A 21,848-nucleotide genomic window follows, 5' to 3' on the forward strand; every position below is an offset into this window, starting at 1 on the left:
CCGCGACAGGGTGAGCTCCCGTTGCTCAGGTCCCTGCTCCTGCCAACCTAGCAGTTTGAAAGCACGTCAAAGTGCAAGTAGATAAATAGGTACCGCTCCAGCGGGAAGGTAAACGGCGTTTCCGTGCGCTGCTCTGGTTCGCAAGAAGTGGCTTAGTCATGCTGGCCACATGACCCGGAAGCTGTACGCCGGCTCCCTCGGCCAATAAAGCGAGATGAGTGCGACAACCACAGAGTCGGTCACAACTTGACCTAATGGTCAGGGGTCCCTTTATCTTTAGTCTCCCTCTTGATCAGGTAAGGTAGTCCAAGGGAAAAAGGGGCGGGGAAACAGCCATGTGATTCAAGAGAAAGACACAGCAGGAGCAGAAAGAGGTCTGGTTATTTCAGTGTCCATCAAAAACAAGCAACCTCATCGTCCTTCAGTGGCTGAGGAAGGGGGAGAAGGAGATTTACACTGTCTCCTGGCTGGATAAAGACATACAAGAACAATTCACATGCCATGCTAATTCAAACCATGACTTAGCACAAACATGTACGTTCTGAGAGAGAAGATCATGGTCACTTCACTTCTCCACAGGTCTTGCTGTTGCTGCTGCGAGCTAAGCCATGGTTTGGCAGTATTATGTCTGAACTTAGGCTCATGGTTTGTCTCACTCAGATAAAGTACTAGTGGGAAACCAAAGAACAAACTTTCACTGCATGTCACAGTTTTACTGGATCAAGATAAACAAGTCCGGATTTGGACCAAAATATAAGTCAAACCACAACTTTGCTTGCAGCAGTGTGGCAGTAGCAGGACAAGCAGAGGAGCAAAGAGCCCACGACCTTGTCTCCAGGAATCTACACATTTGCTTGTTCATGCTAAGCCATGGTTAAGCTTAGTATTACATGAGCCAGGTTGCAATAGGAGGGGCTTGGAAAGAACCCAAGAATCAATGAACTAGTTGGATTTCTATTTTAAGCCACTCTTAGCTATGACTAAATTGATAAGTAATTAAAACAACACAATTTATGAATCACATTTTACATGTGTTTCAAGGCAATTTACAAACGTAACATAAACCAACTGTAATATACTACACAATCCTGAAGGTTCTCCTTTATCATGCAGCCTAGCTCCAAAAACTTTTCATAGAAGTGATGCCCCAGAAGCTGAAGCTTTGTTTTAAAAAATACTTCTCTGTTTAAGAAGAAGCAACTCCCTCTTGCACTGCATCACACATAAGGATCGGTTCTTATAAAAGAACTTTGTACACAACTGCAAAATGCATGTATATACACACATTATGAGGGGGACGACCTGTACAAACTTAGCTTGATATATACACAAGCAGTGGGCAAGAAAGGAGGAAGTTATCCCATACATCTCCTTTAAAGGGAAAAGGCATGATTTTATGTGCACATAGATCTCTGATAATCACATAGTAGTTTGTAGTCAGGTAGTTTGCTTTGATAGCCTGCCCATGAGATTTCATTCATATACCTATCAGTTCTAAGCCACCATTTTGGGAATCACTAAAATATATACACATGTGTACGTGTGTGTGTGTGTGTGTGTGTGTAAAGGATTCAAAAAGTCTTAAAGAATATTGATCTGTCTTCTTGGTCTATCTTCCATATCCTTTGCAGGCATATTCTGAGTTCGCTTCAAGCATTCTTTTCACTAAAATGAAATGTCGAGCATCTTCGCTCTAGAAGAATGAGAATGCCAATTCAGAAAGGGCACAAATGCCTGTAACTTTTAAAGTGAGATAGCTTAGGGACCCAAAGCACTAAACCTTACTACGATCTTGGAATACGTCACACACCCCTAGTTACCTAGAACATGTACCGGTAATTCCAGCATGCCCATGAATAAAGGATTTAACCACCTTTCCCTGGAACGTGTAGAAATAAGAGTGAGAATTTATGGACTTGTGAATTTGTGAATTGTGACTACAGAAGCAGAAGCTAAACGCTCAAGTGGGGATCTCATCCTTTAGAAATCTGAAGATCCCCAGTGCACCGCCCAGCAAAAAAATCTGAATGGGTGTCCTCTGCCGCTGTGGTTCTGGGTTGCTATAACAAAAGTACCCTGAAGCCGCCGCTTGCCGGAGAAAGGACAAAGGGATTCTCCACCCCTCGGGAGTATTGGGTAGATTTCCCTTCCCTTCTTTAGAAAGGAACCAAAACAAGGCTCTCCTCCAAGAGAAGGTTAAGGTCTGCAACTCCCAGATTTGTGTGAAGCCTCCCAGGTGCAAGAAACCACGCCAAGAGCCCCGTAGGGAAGCCGCTTCTCTCGGGCCCCTTGGGCTGCGCCAGCACCGGGAACCATGGCTCTCCTCCGGGAGACCCCGCAAGGCAAGGCCTTCGATCTTGGGGGTCGCCGATCTGAGAGGCAGCGTGCGATCCTAACCCTCCCAAGCGCAAAACAGGGAGCCTTCGTGGCCCAACTGCGTGCAAGCTGGAGGAGGCACCGCATTTGAACCGGAATAAATCAACCCAGCCCCGCGTCCCACTCCTTCTCACCAGCCGGTCTCGTCTTCCCCGCAGCCGGCCAGCCGCTCCAGCTCGTCGGGCTTCAGCGGCTCCACTTCGTCCAGGAGGCTGGCGTTCTCCCCGGCTCCCCCCGACACCTCCGAGCCGCTTCCTCCGGCTCCTTCCTCGCTCGGCGGAGGCCGCCTGGGCCCGGCCTTGTTGGGGCCGAGGCAGCGGCTCTCGAGCCCCAGCAGCAGAGGGCTGCTCCTGGCAGCGGCGGCGGGCGACGGCGGTGAAGGCGACTGCGGGGCGCCGGTAGCCGCGGAGGCCAGAGGCGGCGTGCAGGCTCCCGACCCTCCGCCGCCGTGGTTGTTGCCCAGCAGCCGTTTGGGGCTGCCTCCCGGAGCCCCGGCGGCGCTGCGAATGCGGAGCTGCTCGTTCTGCTTCTCCAGCTTCTTCACCAGCTCCTGCAGCTTCCGCACTTCGGCGTCGGCGTTCACGTTGGAGTTAATGTCCTCCATGGCGCCCCGCGGCTCCACCCAACCCCCGCGACCCTCTCGCCTCACAAGGCAGCGCGGCTCCTGCTGCCGCCGCCGCCTTCTCGTCCCTCCCTCTGTCAGGCGAAGCTTTCCCCCCCCCCCCCTTCCTTCTTTCCCCTCACGCTGAGGCGGCCGGCTGTCTCCTGAGCTGGCCTAAGCAAGGCGGGCCCCCTCTACATGGCCGGGCGGGGAAGCGCAGCCTCGCCTCTCTCGGCTCCTGCTCGGCAGGCTGGGCTGGGCCGAGTCAGCTGCGCCGGTGGCGGCCCACAGCGGAGGGAGGCGTACACGCATATCCGGCCGCGGCCTCCCTGAGGACGGCGGCCTTCGCCATGTCCGCCCTTCCCTCTCCGTGTGTTGGCGGGGGGGGTGGAGAGGAGCTTTCCCTTCCACAGCCCCGAGCTTCGGTCCGGTGGGCGGCCTGGCTGGGCTTGAGGCGCGAAGACCGGGCCGAGCCGTGAGGGGCTGAGCCGTGAGGGCGGCGCGCAGGGCGGCGCTTGGACAATAGTGGCGGGCGATGATTTCATACTCGTACAAAGTCCTCGAGTCACTGCTGATGCCGCTTCAGGAGCCGTTAATGGCAGCCGTAGCCTTCCCCCTACCGGCTGGGAAAGCGCCCCCGGACTTTAAATGTCATGAAGGTGCCTTCCCGCGCCTACCCACATTTACTTAGAAATAACTCCTAGGCGTTCTCGGCACCTGGTCCTATTTTTGGCGATAAGGTTGGCTCAGAGCATGTGCCAAGTTACTTCCCCCTTACCACAAGGCCAGCTCAGCCCATTCCAGCTCTAGTCAGGGGCGGATTTTGGTAATATGGCACACACAGGGGACAAAATGGGGCGCCCTCCCCAACTTGGAGTAGGTACCAGTATAAATATTGGGGTGGGTTTTTTTTTATAAAAAATGTTTGTTTGCACCCTCTTGGCTTGGCACCCTGTGCAGGGGAACCGCTTGCACCATCCATAACCCGACACTGCTCTATAAAATGCGGAATTACCGGTTTAGAGCTCGTAGGGTGTAGTAGTAGTACTACTACTACTAATAATATAATAATAATAATTTCATTATTTATACCCTACCTATCTGGCTGGGTTTCCCCAGCCACTGGGTGGCTTCCAGCAAAATATTAAAACAGAATAATTCATCGAATATTAAAAGCTTCCCTAAACAGGGCTGCCTTCAGATGTCTTCTAAAAGTCAGATAGTTGTTTATTTCTTTGACATCTGGTGGGAGGGCATTGCACAGGGCAGGAGTGTAGAGAATGGGCTTTTCCTTGTTTTTTACTTCTCTTTTTACAGACTAACCCCTGAGGAAGCCCCACCAATTAAGGCTGCATTCAGTCCTACAAGCACATTAGAAGCAAGCCCTCTTGACAATACTGTACAGGGTTTTGTTCTTTTTGAGCACTAATAAAGGATGGAACTCTTAATATGAAGATAATCCAGCCTTCTGTTTTCAACAGTACTGCTTTCTCCTAATACAGTGAAACCTCACTTCTGGAACAGCCCCATCTTCAAATGTTTTCCCCCAACGCCAAAAACCCGGAAGTAACTGCTCCGGTTTTTGAATGATGTTCAGAAGCTGAACATGCTACGCAGCTTCTGTTTTGAGTTTCCGCTTTCAGTTTTTGGTTGTTGAATGTTTTGGAAGTTGAATGGTCTTCTGAAACGGATTACGTTCGACAACTGAGGTTTGACTATAGTGAAATTGTGTGATTGATGATGCATTCCTGTACTTGTCTACTCAGGAGACTCTTGAGGGCAATGGGTCCTTTTCCATAGGTAAACGGATACAGGATAACAGCATCAATGCCTTATCAATTCAGATGCAAAACAGGATTATCCCAAACCAAGGTAGTGATTTCTGTATCATTAGGGAACCCCTGGGCAAACACAAGTAAAATAAAAGAAATAAGCCAAAAAGGACTGTGAGCTTCCTGAATTTATGATACACTGTTGACAGTTGAACCTGGAGGTATAAAACTTTATTGAGTAACTCAGACCATTGTTTGGAGATATAATTACCAGTATCACACCAAATGCCAAATAATGGAATTCTGTGGTTGCTACTAACTTTTGTTGGAGTAAGGCAAACAGCCCTCTGCCAAATCACAGTCATGCTAAAATTCTAGATTTCTCCATTATTTTCCACAGGGAAGTTTCACAATGTAAGTAAGGCAGAAAGACTCCAATCAACTTAAGTTTATGGATGAGAGCAGTTGAGACTTGAGATGTTAAGACTAAGAGTGTCAGTTGAAGTGGGGAGTAAGGAAGAAGAATTGGTCTGCTGAAACCCCTTACAAGCTCTAGTAAGTATTTCTGGAGGGGGAATGCAGGAGGAATGATTTCCCTGAGTTAAAAAAACCTCTTCCTACACTATAGATTAGAATAATGGTTCAGTAGGGAGAATAAAGAAACTGAAGCAATTTCCTACTCTCCAGAATACCTCACTTCTATACTGTATAGCAATAAAGTTTGGGGTTTGCAGCCAGCTCTGAATTTGATCCATCTAACTCTATATAGCACATTGGGAAGGGTGGGGAGAAATGGGTGTCCTTTCTTCCTCTCTCTCCCCTTCTGAAACCCGCTCCGCAGAGTCCAGAACAGTGCTGTAAGGTTCCTATTCTGGCTGGCTAGAGTCTAGAAAAAGAATGTTCCTCTTCTGCAAATGTTCTAGATCAGGCTGATACAGGGCATACCATAAATTGATGGGTTTGTATTTGGGAAATCCTACTTTGTTTAGGACTGGATGTCCAAGGCAGATATGGATCTCTCTCCATACTCTTTAACAGTGACATACAGTCTACTGCATTGAGCTCTTGTGTGAATAAATGTGAAAAAGATTATAAATCATTGGCGGTAATTGTATTCAATGATATACATACAGTCTACTTTTCTGTGATGTATGCCCTCCTAGAAGGAAGGGAATGGATGAAATGCTATAGAGAAAGAGTTCCTCAGTTGTATACACCCCTGGCAAAGTATATTCTGGAGACTGTGCACATGATACAAATAATTAGTAAATGACAGACATGTTAAGTTAGAACTATCCATCTTTATCCAGCTAAATTGAATTACTTCTCTTGGATCATGTTTCCATATTTCAAAATAGCCAAGAAGAACAGGACAATGTGCACACTAGCTGTATCATTTGGTTGACTGTGCACATTATTCATCTGACTTAAATAGAAAGAAATTGATTTTTCTAACTTTGGTCATGTTCCTAACCCCCGTATAATTTCCAAAATTGTCAATATAATGTGGCTATAATTGGCCACAATTTATTGTTATATCATTTTAATCTCCCTTCAGACAGATTGCAATGGGGTGTGTATAACTAGCTTTATAAATAAGCAAAAATAACTGCCACATATTAGCATAGATTTTGGCTACAATACTATAGCTACAGAGTAATTTTTTTTAATAGGAAATTAACAGTAGTTTAAAAGCCCCAGTTGATTGATCTGCTGATTTGACACAGCTATCACACCTTATTGGACCACCTCAGAATTCATGTGTGTGAGTTGGACCACTTGTTTGAAATTACTTCCATATCACAACATATATCCTGCATGAAAAAGTTGGCTATCAGGATGAAAGCTAGGCTACAAATTCTCTTAATCTTTCTCTGATGACACAATGCTACCATTTTTACATGAGTGCACTTTCAAACAAACTGCACATACATATATCTTGAGGTTATACAGCCATGTAAGAGGACTATATCAAAAGTTTGTTTAGCTTCCCAAATAGGAAACTGTTGCCCCCCAACTCTCCAGACACAAGTTATCAACATGTCTAAACATGCTCTTTTATGCATTCAAGTGTTTAGCTAAACCCTTAAATAAAGTCTTTTATGAGTTACAGAATTTGGTACATACCGGTAAGTACCTTCAGCGGTGAATTAACTGATAAATTGACATTCAGACCTTTAAAAATTAGCGCTATTTCAATATACTTTTTTAAAAAATTGTTTTGTATTACATACACTGCTCACAAGGAAGCGGGGGGAGGGGAGGATAAATAGTCCCCTCTGGAATTTCAATAAGTATCCTTTCAAAAAACACAACTCTGTTTTTAAGAAGGAAATGCTTGGGTACTCACTGGATGTGGTGGTTGTTCTAGTAGCATGTTTTTTTAAAGTTATGTAAACTTTGCAGGGTTGTTCAGCTTGAATGTTTAACCATGAGTGTACAGTCCTTTTGTAAATACTCAATATAATTCAGGTTCTTAACCGTTTCTGTTCTTTCTGACTCTTTTTTCTCATGCGCTGGTGATGGAGCATGACTGATACGCTGATCTCAGTCTAAATATGTATGTTCTTGTTCAGAAGCTCTTAGTTCCTGGTAGCTGGACATTCCTTAATCAATAGTTGTAATCTATTCTACAGAGCTGACTCAGGCTGTTGAAGCATTCCAAATCATCTTTTGCTGTCCAAAGCTCCATTGGCTGCTTGGATTACCAATGAGCTTAGAGCTATGAAGAAGGAAGGGATGCTGGAAGCACAAGTGTCAGAAACCTTGATACAAATACAGTCATACATATGTAAAAGTTCATTATTGAGCTTATTTTGTGTTGGTGAGTAGCAGCAACTTCTTTCTTCTTTGGCGATCACTCGTAGCTGAAATTGTCTTCCATGAATATGGTTTTAACAATGAGTCCGTAGATGACTGTGGAAGCCTATTCTGGATCCACACATCCTTCCACAGTGGGGACACAGTAGTAGCAACACTGTGTTGGTCATAGTATATCTATTGTGTCCTTGCAGTGTTGCCCAGTGGGCCACTTCCAAATGTTTCAGGAGTTTTAGAGCTTTGTCCACAAGGGGAGATACACGAGGGGGGCATACAAATAGGTCTGCTAAGCATTTGAAGGATAAAAATCACCTCTATCTGCCTTATCTTGGACACCACATTTTACATTTGAATCCAGGGAGGATCCACAACCCACACTAGTCATTCCTCATGTAGATTGCTGCAGCATGTTCTACATAGGGTTGCCCTTGATGTGTACATATTAGGAAAGTGCAACTTGTGCAAAAATGCTGCAGCCAGATTATTGTTTGGTGTGCAATTTACAGACAATACTGCATAACACTGAGCTTATTCAACTGTATTAGCTTCAAATGTGTTTCTGGGCTAGGCTCAACTCAGGAGTGTTGCTCATTTGTTGTTTAGTCGTTTAGTCGTGTCCGACTCTTTGTGACCCCATGGACCAGAGCATGCCAGGCACGCCTGTCTTCCACTGCCTCCCACAGTTTGGTCAAACTCATGCTGGTAGCTTCGAGAACACTGCCCAACCATCTCGTCCTCTGTCGTCCCCTTCTCCTTGTGCCCCCTTCTCCTTGTGCCCAACATCAGGGTCTTTTCCAGGGAGTCTTCTCTTCTCATGAGGTGGCCAAAGTATTGGAGCCTCAGCTTCACGACCTCTCCTTCCAGTGAGCACTCAGGGCTGATTTCCTTAAGGATGGATCGGTTTGATCTTCTTGCAGTCCATGGGACTCTCAAGAGTCTCCTCCAGCACCATGATTCAAAAGCATCAATTCTTCGGCAATATGTTGCTCATATATATACATATATATATACACACACACACACACACATATACACACACACACACACACATATATATATATATATATATATACACACACATACATATATATATATATATCACTAAAAGGCTTGGGACCAGGATATCTGAAAGACTGCCGCCTCCTATGTTAACCTGCCTATATTATCTTTGAGGTTCTAAGAGGCCAGACTGATAAGAATGCAGGACAGGGTCTTTGGTGTTGCAGTTCTTTGACTGTGGAGAGTGCTACCACAGTCCATTCCGCTTTACTTTCAGGTAGACGGTAAAAAGCCCCTTCACTGGTGAAGGAAGTGCCTGCCATTTCAAACCCCCCTCCCCACTTGAACAAAACAAGAGCAATTAGATTGACACTCACTGCATGAAGCTGATGGGGAAGGTTATCCAGGCATTTGGACTGAAGTGTTGTCAAAACAACTGATTAGCTTTTGTATCGTTGTTCAGTGGAAGTGCTGAACAGGTGCCTGTAAATGGTAATACGTAGTTAGCATGGAGGACCAATGAACAGAGGCTCAATCCCAGCAAGATTAAGGTACGTTGAAAGGTGGTTGGTCTGACCAGGGAAGTGGAGTTCAACATGTTCTGGATCAGATTTGCAGTCTGGAGGTTCTCCTTGGTCCTGCTTAATTTTTAGAAGTTGAATTTCTTCCTTCAGTAAAGACTGACACACCAGCGTGGCCTTTCCTCCATAGAGATAACCCAACAACAGTTATACATGTCCTGATAACCTCCTGGTTATATTGCTGCAATGTTTTGTACATGGAACTGCTTTTGAAAACTCTTCAAATATTTCAGCTAGTTTAAAATACAGCTGCAAGGTTTTTGAACAGGATCAGTAGGTGGGAACATTGATATAGTTGTCTTAAATATAATTCTCAACTGACCACGGCTTCATTTCCTTGCAGAATTCAAAGCCTGTATGGGTTGTTAACCAGGATGCTTGAAGGAAAACCTTTTTCTACATAGGCCTGTTGGGCACTTCGATCATAATCTGATGCTCTCCTGCAATGTCTCCTAGCACCAGGTATAATATGGGTGTTGACTGGTGATAGGGTCTTCTTAATTGTGCTGCTTTGTTTATGTATTATATTTATTGTTTGTACCGTCTAAGTCACCCTGATAATATTTACATTGAAGGAAGTATGGAATTTTGGAGAGAGAGAAAATGTTAAGTTGGGATGTGGTGATGAATCTCAATATGGCTAAATTTTCAGGACATGGTGATTAATTAGACTTAATTTGCATCTTAGCTGATGGTCTTTAAACGGCCAACAATAAAAGTGCTTTATAGACCTGTATTCTGAATAGAAAGGATTGATTTGTATTTCTTTCCAAAATTAATTGTTCAGCAGCATCATGGGTAATTATTGTGGCTTTCTTTATTTTTTTTTAAAAATACATTGAAGACAGCAAAATTTAAAAAGAAATGAAGAGAATTTTAAAATATGTTATTACGATAGCAGTATTAACTTGGTTGTATAGTCGAATTACAAGTGATCAGAATTGTTGGCACTAAATCCACAGCTGAACTGTTAAAAAAGATTTATAGCTTCGTTTATATAATTTCATTTGCTGATGTACTAAGCACTAGAACCCCACCCTTATGAGGCAACTTTACGATCTGAGATTCCACCCTTCCCAGGCCTCCAGTGCTGTGAGAATATTTTGCTCCACCTTTGTGGATGTTGGCAACTTCATTAATAAAAGACCAGTTTTACTGCATTTTTCTGTAATTAAAATACTGTATATCTAAATAAATGCACGTGCATATACCTGGAAATGAACTCATTTCAGGATCACACTGTAAAAAAGGCATTTATCCATAAATTCCTTCATTAACAAAAAATTATCCACATTGAAAATTGTGTGAATACTTTCTATGTAATAATAAAAGGCTAAAAATAATTCAAATTCAATATATAATATCTCTGGTGTGCTTCTTAAGAATTGTGGTTAATTCTGTTAGCCTTTCATTAGGCTCCTCTTTCAACTCAAGGTTGTGCAGTCTTTTCACAGGGCCATCTCTAGTACAGGGAAACACACAGTGTTTCAGATCCCATTTGATTATCAGGAACATTCATTTTTGTGGCCACTTCACTGGTTCTATATACTAGATGACTATTAATAAAACAGTTATATGGGCTGAATATAAGAGTTGTATTCAAAGTTGTTCAGAGTGGTAGACCCATTGAAATTAATACAAGTGACTAGTAATTTAAGTGGGTCAACCCTAAGTATGACCAACATCAGATGCAACCCTAAATGTGCATGCCCAAGGCCCTTTGCTTGAATTTATGTTTAACTTATTTAAGATATCTTTCTTCTACCCTTCAATAGAAACAACAGCACAGGTTATTGCCCTGGGTGGATTACTTTGCTATATTTATTACACCGTTTGCGAACTAAATACAACAAATTCCATTACTATGTATGGGCTGATGGTTTTTTTAAAACAAATAAATTAATGTTGAATATATGCAAGGCAGGACCCTTGAACCTTGTTGCAAATTTGGCCATGAAAATATCTTCCCTTGCTGTAAACGACAATGGTACCACCTACCTTACAGCACTATGGTCCCCAGGATCCAGCCATTTCCACTCAGATTCCAAAAGTACATCCTCGCATATGATGTGGTAATCTGCCCTCTTTACAGCAGTGTGTCATGTATTTCCTCTTCCTCCCCCTTCTTACCGTCTTGCAGCAGCCAGGTGATCCAGCTACAGCATTACAGTCTAGGCTTTGAGGGAAGATTGAGACATTTCTGTGCAGATACATTGCTAATACATCATAAGGTATCATTTGCGGGTGGTGCTGTGGTCTAAACCATTGAGCCTCTTGGGCTTGCCAATCAGAAGGTCGACAGTTCAAATTCCCACAACAGGGTGAGCTTCTGTTGCTCTGTCCCAGCTCCTGCCAACCTAGCAGTTCGAAAGCACACCAGTGCAAGTAGATAAATAGGTACCACTGTGGCGGGAAGGTAAACAGCGTTTCTATGTGCTCTGGTTTCCATCACGGTGTTCCATTGCGCCAGAAGTGGTTAAGTCATGCTGGCCACATGACCCGGAAAGCTGTCTGTGGACCAACGCCTGCTTGCTTGGCCTGAAGCGAGATGAGCGCTGCAACCCCATAGTCACCTTTGACTGGGCTTAACCATCCAGGTGTCCTTTACCTTTTTACCTAATACGTCATAAGCACACATGGATCCTAATTTATAAAGGTGTTGCATTTTTAATATATAACTTCATAGAATGTACAGTGGTACCTCGGGTTAAGAACTTAATTCGTTCCGGAGGTCCGTTCCTAGCCTGAAACTATTCTTAACTTGAAGTACCACTTTAGCTAATGGGGCCTCCTGCTGCCGCCGCGCCGATGGTGCACAATTTCTGTTCTCCTCCTGAAGCAAAGTTCTTAACCCAAGGAACTATTTCTGGGTAATCTGAAGCATCTATAACCTGAAGCGTCTGTAACCCAAGGTACCACTGTATACAGTACTAAACAACCTATATTGTTGTGCAGCTTTTCCTTACAACCTCTAGAAATACCTGAGGATGCTAAATTATACATTTGCATTTGTACTCATATTTTTGTGTAGAAAATGTGACAACCATAGTAATCAAGCACCATCTAGTGGCAAGTGTTCATAATGTCATTTACTCGGAATTAGTAATACGGTACAGTAAATCCTTATGTTACTTGAACACAAGCCATTTTCTAGTTTGATTACAAAAATTGTATAGTTTGGTAATATTAATTTAGCTGTAGCGGTATATGAAATTATCTTCAGGGGCTTAATTGCCACACTAGGACCTGCTCCCATTCTCTTGCTGTCACATACCACCATTACAGCAGAGCCATTTATTTTTCAGATTAAAAGGGTGAGTTGGAATGAATGTATGATAGACTTTGAAAATATTGTTGCTATAGAAGACATCAAAATTGTTACACACTTTTGTTCTAAGCTTAAAAAATAAACACAATACTCTGTGTGAGAGTGTGTCCTGGATGCCCTGGATTTTGGAGTTTTAAATATCAATCTCAGTAACCTATATATGTGTGTATATAGTATAAGTTACCTATAGTTATACTATCAATTTTAAAGGGGGAATTGATCTGTAAAGAGGGGCTATAAAGACCATGGACCTGTTTTTGAACTCCAAATGTCCATTTAAAATAATTAAAATGTGACAATATCCCTGTGATTATACAGCAATCCCAAGAAGTCCCTTGGTTTTCTACTTTCTTTACCCCATTGACATGATATATAGCGGAATTATCATTGCTTTGCCTTGTAAACAGATGACAACCCTAAACCTTAAATGAAATGTTATCAATGCAGGCAAGCAGGTGTCTCTTCAACATAAACTAGATGTTTTCTTTATCTCTAAATGATAGAAGAATTAATGGTTTCTTTCTTAAGAGAGTACACTTTAGGGCTTCCTCTTTCCTCTTACCTCACTGGCCCCATTAGTGTCTTGCTTCATGACAAATGAAGATCAAGATAGATCATGATTTTTAAATAATTACCCAAGGAGAATGAGAGGGATATTCACAACCATCTGGCATTGAACATTTGACCAGACAAAACTTACATTACAAGACCTTTTGAGACATCTGGGGATAAAAAGTAGAAATTCAATTATTGGAGACACATAATTATATACAGATCACTTTTTCCTCAATTATAGTATTTTATGTCAGATAAGATGAATGGTAATGTTAAGCAGGTCTGTTTGACATTACAGATGGCAAAAAAGTTTTTCTAAGGAGGTTTCCCCTATTTATCATGCAAGTGTTTTCATTTTGTTCTCTGAAAAGCTAATGAGAGCTAAAGTTAATGTGAGCTTTATATGAGGCAAAAGATCATGAACAGGTTTAGTTGTCAATTGGTGATGTATTATATGTTTCTGATGCTTTCCTGCAACCTTCTAAAATCTAGACCAATGTCTGAAAGTGGAATTTTATCTCATGTATTATGGGATGAAATCTATGTATTTATAGAAAAATGTCATATATAAACAGGATCCAGCATAATTTTAATTATAATTTTGTAACACAGTCCTAAACAGGAACCTCTTTGCTTGCAGAGACAAAGGATCTGTGATGTGCATGCAATGTTTTTGAGTTTGTCAACTGCTTCCTTTAACCCTTTATGTTACCTGTAGCTCTTAAATGTGACACAATCGTTTTATAGGTTTGGGGGGTCAGTCTGGATGACACTCAAGGGTTCCTTCCTGATATATGATCCTGTAGAGGGGATGGTAAGCTCTATAAGAGGACACCAGCCAAACCAGTTTCCTTTGTTAAGGCAATAGAATAACCTTAGTCAGCCAGTTAAGTATTTCCATTAACATTAGAAAGAGGCTGTCCTGTTGCCATAGAGTCAAATGGGAGTAACCCGTGCTCAACTAGTAGGAAACTACCTCAACTTGAAAGGTAGAAGAATATTAGCCAGTGTTATGTGTGTGAGGTTGGGCTGCAGCTGGAAGCTGGAGACAGAGAGGTGTGTCTGCCCTGTGCTGTACCCAAAGCTGAGTTTGGGCTTCCCTGGAAACTTAAGGGGGAAGCAAGATCATCTGGAGTGTGATTGCTGTGAACCCCTTCATCCTATGCTCAGGTTGTATATATGTGTAAAGCAAAACATATATCCTAAAGGTCTCCACTGAACTTCATTCCAAGGAAACCAAACATGGGGTAAACGCAGGAACCCCTGGAGTCTCTCACTGGTCTGAGATTGGGATGCACAAATCAATATACAGTGGTACCTTGGTTGTCAAACTTAATCTGTTCATGGAGTCCGTTTGACTTCCAGAACCATTCGAAAACCACGGCACAGCTTCCAAATGGCTGCAGGAGCTTCCTGCACTCATTCGGAAGCTGCGTCAGATGTTCAGCTTCGCCAAAATATTAGGAAAACCGGAACAGTCACTTCCGGGTTTGCGGCATTCGGGAGCTGATTTGTTCTGGAGCTAAGTCATTCAACAACCAAGGTACCACTGTAAATGACTATAGAGCCTGTTGTCCTGGCAAGTACTACACTTCTGTCACTAGAGGTCAGATTATACATAGTTATGCATACTTGAAAGTACCGGTACACAGGGGGAAAAAATCCTCAATATAAAACCATTTGTGTGTGTTAACTAACTCTGAAAATATCACAAAGTTTCCTAAATTTATTCATGAATTTAAGTTCCCAGGATGGAGAGAAGTATTTGACAAGGATATAGTGGCATAGTAGCATCACTTTCAGTTTTCCTTTGGCAGTCTCGTGACATACTGTTGAACCATGTCTAGATTATTGTTACATTCCCCCAATCTTTGAGTGGTGAGGGATTTCAGAGGGTGACAGCGGGTTTGGTTGCTGTAGAATGAAGGCCACTGGAGATGGTTGTGTCCTTCCAATGGCTGAGTTCAAATAATGTGGGCTGGCTTCTGCTAAACGTTGTTTTTTTGGTTTTTTTTTTGAGCTTATGAAATTATTATAGACACCTTGCTGAACATGTACTTTCACCCTAATAGATGTGATATGCACTTAGTCATTCCTGTGATTCCATCCAGATTTGGGTACTATAAAGTGCTTTATGTGGACATGCCTTTAAAAGAGTGTTAGGAAAGTTCATCTGGTTCTAGGCTGAGAATCTGAAGAAGGAAGAAATGATTGTATCTCACCAATACTTAAGTAATGTCATTGGCTTCCACTTTGTTTCCAGGCTCAAGTTGAAATGTTGGTTCTGAGCTATAAGCAATCCTCAATTTCCCACCACTGATAGTAAAGGAGTTGCAGCCTGGACCACTATTCTTGCTTCTCCAGACCCCCATCTCATGCTTGGCCCTTGTTCTAAGGCAGGTGTAGGGAACCTTTAGCCCTCCCATCATCCCTGGCCCATTGGCCATACTGGCTGGAGCTGATAGTTGTACTTCAACATCTGGAGGAACAAAGCTGAAGTTAGTAGTACCTTTTAGGCTTTAGATGAACTCATTTTTAGTAGGCTAGATATTTAATGGCTATTTAACTTGATTAGTCAGTCTATTTAATTGTGATACTCTTTTTAGTCTTAATGATTTTAACTACTGTTATGTTTCTTTGGTTCTTATTTGATGGTTTTATTAAGTCATATAATCATTTTAATTATATTAAAAGCAACCTTGATTGGCTTTGTTGAATAGCAAGGTAGAAATATTTTAAATGAAATCACTGATAATGAAAGTGTTCAGGAGCGTCTGGGAAGAAGAAAATGTTAGGTTAATTTTTTAATATAGTTTGGAGAGGAGAATATCAAATTATTATTAATAATAATAAATATTCAAGTAGCCAGACAAGTACCATAAGTATGGGTTCTTAGTATTAGAAATAAAGCTGCTCTGTTCCAGAGGGTAAATGGATGAGACTCCCATCCATAGTTAGAAGAACAAAAGTCAGAACCTCTGTGTGTATGTGTGTGTGCACGTGCGTGAGAGAGAGAGTGCGCACTGGGCTAGAAGCAGGCTGCAGGGAGAAGCCTAAGAAGGAAAGACATGCTTGAATCCAAGGCTGTAGCTATGGGAGAAGCAAGACCTTCTGGGCTGTTAATGCTATGAGCCCCTCCACAGACTCAGGCTGTATATATGTGTAAAATAGCCATATATCATAAGACTACCACTGTCTTTGTGGTCCCTCATTCTGAGCGCCTGGCAGCTTGCACCTCTTTAATGAAATCCAAGCCTTCATACACAGTTCCCCATCTAGAATTATAGCACAGAAAGGATCACAGAATGCAGCACAGACTGAATCTTTTGTGAAATTATAAAGAATGTGGCTAAATACTGACCTCAGCACACCTAAATTTACTTCTTGGCTCTGAAATGATGGAATACAGCTGATGTGGGAAAGAGAATATAGCATTCTGTTTACTAGGATTTATGAACATGTTCTGTTGTTGTACAGCACGATGGGAACAAAAGCATTGTATTCCTGTGATTGTACACATCTTAAAATGCTATGCCAAAATGATCAAGAAAGCCAAACCCTTGGTGGAAGAATCAAAGGCAGAGCTTGCTTTTATTTTTAGTGAAGAATGTTGCCATATTTTCCTTACAAGATTTCCCAGCAGAAACAATGTGGGTTGGCTGGCAGGAATTAGGTGTTTCCTCTGGGTTAGGTTCCTACTATTGTTAAGGAGTGAACTGTTAATGGAATGATCCATTTCTTGTCATGCTACAGATATCTGCTACCAAACACATGCCTGTGTTTAAAAATACAAGGACAAGACTGTTCTTTACAGACTTCTTTATTTCTCATAACATTGTAGCATAAAGACGCAAGAGCCATCCATACATTTCTCAATAAAGTTCTTGTTAGCTTATTAAAGCTTTTATGGGGTGCCAAGTATAGAAATATTTTCCCATTTAAAAGCTCTCTCTCTCTCTCTCCTTCCCTGCAAGTTTTGTGTGCATGTGTGCGTGTCCTAGCAGCAGGGTTAAATTATACTCATAATTTCCACTTACGTAAGAGTGAATACCAAAATTCCAAAGCCTTTCAATTTATTGCTCAGAACACTGAAAGGCAGGAGCATATTTACTTGATAGAATGCAACAAAAAACCTACAGACCGCATCTCTATGGCTCTGCATATGTTGCTAGACTACAGCTCCCGTCATTCCTGAGCAGCGGTTATGCTGGGAAGCATAGAAATTAGGCATTAAAGCCTTGTTTTGAGCAAGTCCAGCTATGAAGTAAGCTGGCTCTGCTTTCTTAAGAAACAGGCAACAACTTGGGAAGTAAGTTAAAAAATGTATAATGCATTGGTTCACAACCATGGCAGCAGGAAATCTATGCAGACAAAGTACTTATATGTACAGTCTAATCAGCTTCAGGCTGGTGATGGGTTTCTCTGAAGCATGGGAAAACCAGCCCCTCAACTGAATCTGACTAACCAGCTGCAGTCCCTGGTTTGGTGGGTTCAGTTCAAGGATGTCAAGAAGACTCAGTGGGTTCCTTGTTTTGGTGTTGGGGTCCAGCCCAGTGCTTTTACAATCTGCATTCTTGGACCTCCTAAGTTGGCCATTTGCCCACTTTGTCAGGTTACCCAGGAAAGGGTTCCCAAAGGTTTATGAGCTTCCACCCTGCCCTCTCCCAGGGCCTATTTTGACATCTCAACAGTCCATGTTTATTGTGCCCACTTTTCAATTATAGTGAGCAATCTATCCAGTTTAGGGTGAGAAATGCCAAATCCTCCTTATCCTCAAAGGAACATGCCGCCACAACCACAAAAGCACAAAAGTCTGCTCTGATGTGAGCAAAATTACGTCATAGCTTAAGTGGTACCGACTACCACATTTGGGGGCTCTTGAATCACAATCGTAGGATCAAGGATGAACTACAGTGGTACCTCGGGTTACATACGCTTCAGGTTACAGACTCCGCTAACCCAGAAATAGTGCTTCAGGTTAAGAACTTTGCTTCAGGATGAGAACAGAAATTGTGCTCTGGCGGCGCTGCACAGTGGCATAGCGTGGGTTGTCAGCACCCGGGGCAAGGCAAGTAATTTGCGCCCCCTAACCCATGGATTTGCGCCCCCTAACCCGTGGATTTGCGCCCCCTAACCCTAACTCCCAGATGTTGCGCCCGGTGCGGCCGGCCCCCCCTGCACCCCCCACACTACGCCACTGATTTGCGCCCCCTAACCCATGGATTTGCGCCCCCTTACCCGTGGATTTGCGCCCCCTAACCCTAACCCTCAGATGTTGCGCCGGTGCGGCCAGCCCCCCCTGCACCCCCACGCTACGCCACTGGCGCTGCAGCAGCAGGAGGCCCCATTAGCTAAAGTAGTGCTTCAGGTTAAGAACAGTTTCAGGTTAAGTACGGATCTCCGGAACGAATTAAGTACTTAACCCGAGGTACCACTGTATAAATAGGTGGCCGTTGTTTGAGGAGGTGAAAATCTAATGGAAAGGGTTATGAGTTTGGACTGTTACAGAAAATGGGCCAAATAATGGTTCAGATAGGCCAGCTTCTGTGAGTTGCATCCTCTTCCATCTTTTCAGGCCCAAGACCACACAATTTGAAGCAGCTTTCCTCCACATCTTACCCTACACCCACACCAGAGGTGCCAACTTGAATAACATGGGGTGGGGGGGTAGGCAAGCCCTGCCCCACATAATCGATCACATGTCACGCTACACACACAATTTAAATGGCAATGCCCATCAATTTTTTTGGGGGGGGGGGGTTTCTAGTCCCCTCAAATATTTTATTGGGGGAGCACGAAAGGACCTCGGGCCCCTAGCGGTCGGCTCCTATGACCCGCACCATCCGCACGCGCGAAACGCTCTTTGCGCGGAGCACCTCCAGGAGGCGCCATGACTGCGCCGGCAGGAAACCCAAGCGCTCGGTTTCGGCAGCCTGCAAGCGCGGCGAGCGAAGACCTCGTAGCCGCGGCGGCCGCTTCCTTTTTCCTACGCTTGAAGAAACCTCCTCCTCCTTCCTCCTCCTCCAGCTGCTCGGACGGCGTGCGCAAGGGAGAGGGCGAGGGGAAGGGAGGAAAGCGGCTGCCCGCTTCGGTGAGCTGAGGGGGACGGACACGGCGGAGCTCCCTCGCCCCCGCCCGCCTGCCTTCCACCTCTCTCAGGAGCCGCACTTTCGGCTCCCCGTCGCGGGCGCCGGCCGGAGCCATCTTCGGGTAAGAGCAGCTCGACGGCCCTCGGCTCCTCCCCTTTCACAACTACCTACTTCTTAGCGCTGCAAGTCGGCGAGGAGACCGGTCGGCTTCGGGTTGCCGCCTCGGACCGGCGTCGGGCAGCGGCTCTGTAAGTGTCGAAAGTCTTCACCTGTTACCTCAGGTCCTTCTTTTTTAAAGTGTGTGTTTGTGTGTTAAATAAGTCCCAGCAGAGCAGTGTTTCCCAAACTTGGGTCTCCAGGTTGTTGTTGTTTTTTTGGGGGGGGGGGACACGACTACAATTCCCATGATCCCTGCCCTCGGTCCTGCTAGCTAGGGATGATGGGAGTTGTAGTCCAAAAAAACAGCGGGAGACCCAAGTTCGGGGAAACCCTGGGCTAGAAGGAAGCTCTGCTGATCAGAGGAAGGAAAACTCTAAGGAGATCAGGGATACCCCCTATTTTCAGATTGAATTCACAAGTTACGTGCCTGACTCGGCTTGCGAGACGACAGCTGGATAGTGAAGTAACTGCGGGCGCAACCTTGGGGATAGTAGGACGTTCTGCTCCTCCGTTCGCGTTTATTATCTCCGTGGCTCCGATGCAGAAATTCGGTGGCATTTAATATCCGGCCTGGGGTTCATTCGAGGTCTGGGCTGTGTGGAAGGGCAGCAGGGCGCAGGAGTGGTGAGGATGTTTGACAAAGGGCTGAGGAGGGTTCAGTTCCCTAGCTGGCTAGGAAGCTCAATGGGTCATTCGCAAGCTCTTGGCCCAAACCTGTCTCACAGGATTGTTGTGAAGATAAAAGGGGGTGGGGAGACAATGTCAGGAATGGGACCTCCAAATGTTCGCTGGACTCCCCAAGTCCCACCATTCCCAGCCAGTATGGTGAATGGTCAGGGGTGATGTGAGTTAGCATTGTCGTTTCAACCCCAGGTTGCAAATTCTTTCCTGGCATTTTTGGAGTTTTAAGCAAGGCAACCATTGAATTTTTTTGGGCTAGTGCGTTGTGTTTTTCTGGGAGTACTCAAGGGTTTGCAGTACCAGCACCTTTCCACACACCCCCCCCATTGTTAAAAGAGTGGCACTTAACTATAACAACTTCATGGTGAGTACCAATACCTTTTAAAAAAAGAAAGCACTGCAAGTGGCTATTTCCAAACCTGATGCAACCACATTTTGGGACTTTGTGTGTGTATGTCTTCCATACCTTCCTGACATGGCTGCCCCTGGCTTTCCAGCTCGACTAGGGAAGCTATACAGTGGTACCTCGGGTTAAGTATTTAATTCGTTCCGGAGGTCCGTTCTTAACCTGAAACTGTTCTTAACCTGAACCACCAGTTTAGCTCATGGGGCCTCCCGCTGCCACCGCACTGCCGCTGCACGATTTTTGTTCTCATCCTGAAGCAAAGTTCTTAACCTGAGGTACTATTTCTGGGTTAGCGGAGTCTGTAACCTGAAGCGTATGTAACCCGAGGTACCATTGTACTTTGCTGGGAGGGGCTTTCATATGAGAGCTCAAGGCGGACATTATACATGGTATGGAGAAAGCAGTGTTAGAAACTGAGATATGAAAACTAGGAGCTAAATGGCACCTTAAACCTAGGTTATGAGCATCGCAACGGAATGTCTAGGCACGCTTTTTTAATAACCAGACTACAAAGCTGAAAATGAATGAACTGCAGCTAAAATCTTATATTCATTTTTCACATGGTTTAGTCCTCATCTGAAGACTGCAAAAACAAAGCCATACTTCCCCTGCCCGCCCCCTAATATTCTTATGAGGGTCCCTTCTTCAGTCCTCAGACAGTGGCTGAAAGTGGGGAGGCAGAAAAAGCTCCTCCTTTTTTTTCTAGCAGTGGCAGTTTTAATCTGAAATCTTAGGCACAGTACTGCTCCCAGAGCTCAAAAACTGCTCGCATTAATGAAATTCCCTGTCTAGAATGGGCCTAGAACAATGGGAGTTTCGAATGCTGGGAGAAAGTGAAGAGAGAGATTTTTTCCTTCTTTCATAATGCTGGAACATAGGACTACACAATCAAGCTGAATGTTAGAAGATTCAAAACAAGCAAATGAAAGTACAGCGCAAAGTTAAAACTGTAAAATTCACTCCCACCAACTTGATTAGCTTTAGAAAAGGATTATACAACTTCATGGAGGATAAGCCTATCCGTGGTGACTAGCCACAACAGCTATACAGTGGTACCTCGGGTTACATACGCTTCAGGTTACATACGCTTCAGGTTACAGACTCTGCTAACCCAGAAATAGTACCTCGGGTTAAGAACTTTGCTTCAGGATAAGAACACAAATCGTGCTCCGGCGGCGCGGTGCAGCAGGAGATCCCATTAGTTAAAGTGGAGCTTCAGGTTAAGAACAGTTTCAGGTTAAGTACGGACCTCCGGAACAAATTAAGTACTTAACCCGAGGTACCACTGTATTATGTTTGCATTAGATGTATAAATGACCTGATTCAGTATAAGGCAGCTTTCTTTGCACTGTTGGAGGCCTTATGCTTTGCATGCCAGTTTATGGGGATCACAAGTTGGGAGAATACAGTGCCAGTGTTATCCTTCCATCCCAAACCGGTTTTTTTGCCACATGGCATATTGTGGCCCATCTTTCACTTTC

General features: G+C 44.0%; 2 protein-coding genes across 9 annotated transcripts in view; one reads left to right on the forward strand and one right to left on the reverse strand.

Annotated features, from left to right (window-relative positions):
- The window catches only part of SLAIN2 (SLAIN motif family member 2), a 32,613-nt gene extending 29,081 nt beyond the window's left edge, over nt 1–3,532 (reverse strand). Inside the window, exon 1 of one of the 4 annotated variants that reach the window (XM_083754960.1) lies at nt 2,511–3,532. In XM_083754960.1, coding sequence (XP_083611086.1) covers nt 2,511–2,980 — 470 coding nt within the window. In that variant the 5' untranslated portion in view covers nt 2,981–3,532. The remainder of the gene's footprint in view (nt 1–2,510) is intronic. The other 3 variants (XM_083754962.1, XM_083754961.1, XM_083754959.1) reach the window with 3 other exon arrangements.
- A 20-nt stretch (nt 3,533–3,552) lies between these two features.
- The window catches only part of TEC (tec protein tyrosine kinase), an 80,472-nt gene continuing 62,176 nt past the window's right edge, over nt 3,553–21,848 (forward strand). The window contains exons 1-2 of one of the 5 annotated variants that reach the window (XM_083754937.1): nt 3,553–3,853; nt 5,150–5,304. The gene's annotated coding sequence lies outside the window, so the exon portion shown is untranslated. Of the gene's footprint in view, nt 3,854–4,169; nt 5,305–18,962; nt 19,403–21,848 lie in introns of those variants that run through there. The other 4 variants (XM_083754938.1, XM_083754933.1, XM_083754936.1 and 1 more) reach the window with 4 other exon arrangements.

Source organism: Podarcis gaigeae (genome assembly GCF_964106915.1).
Source record: "Podarcis gaigeae genome assembly, chromosome: 9".
Taxonomy (NCBI): domain Eukaryota; kingdom Metazoa; phylum Chordata; class Lepidosauria; order Squamata; family Lacertidae; genus Podarcis; species Podarcis gaigeae.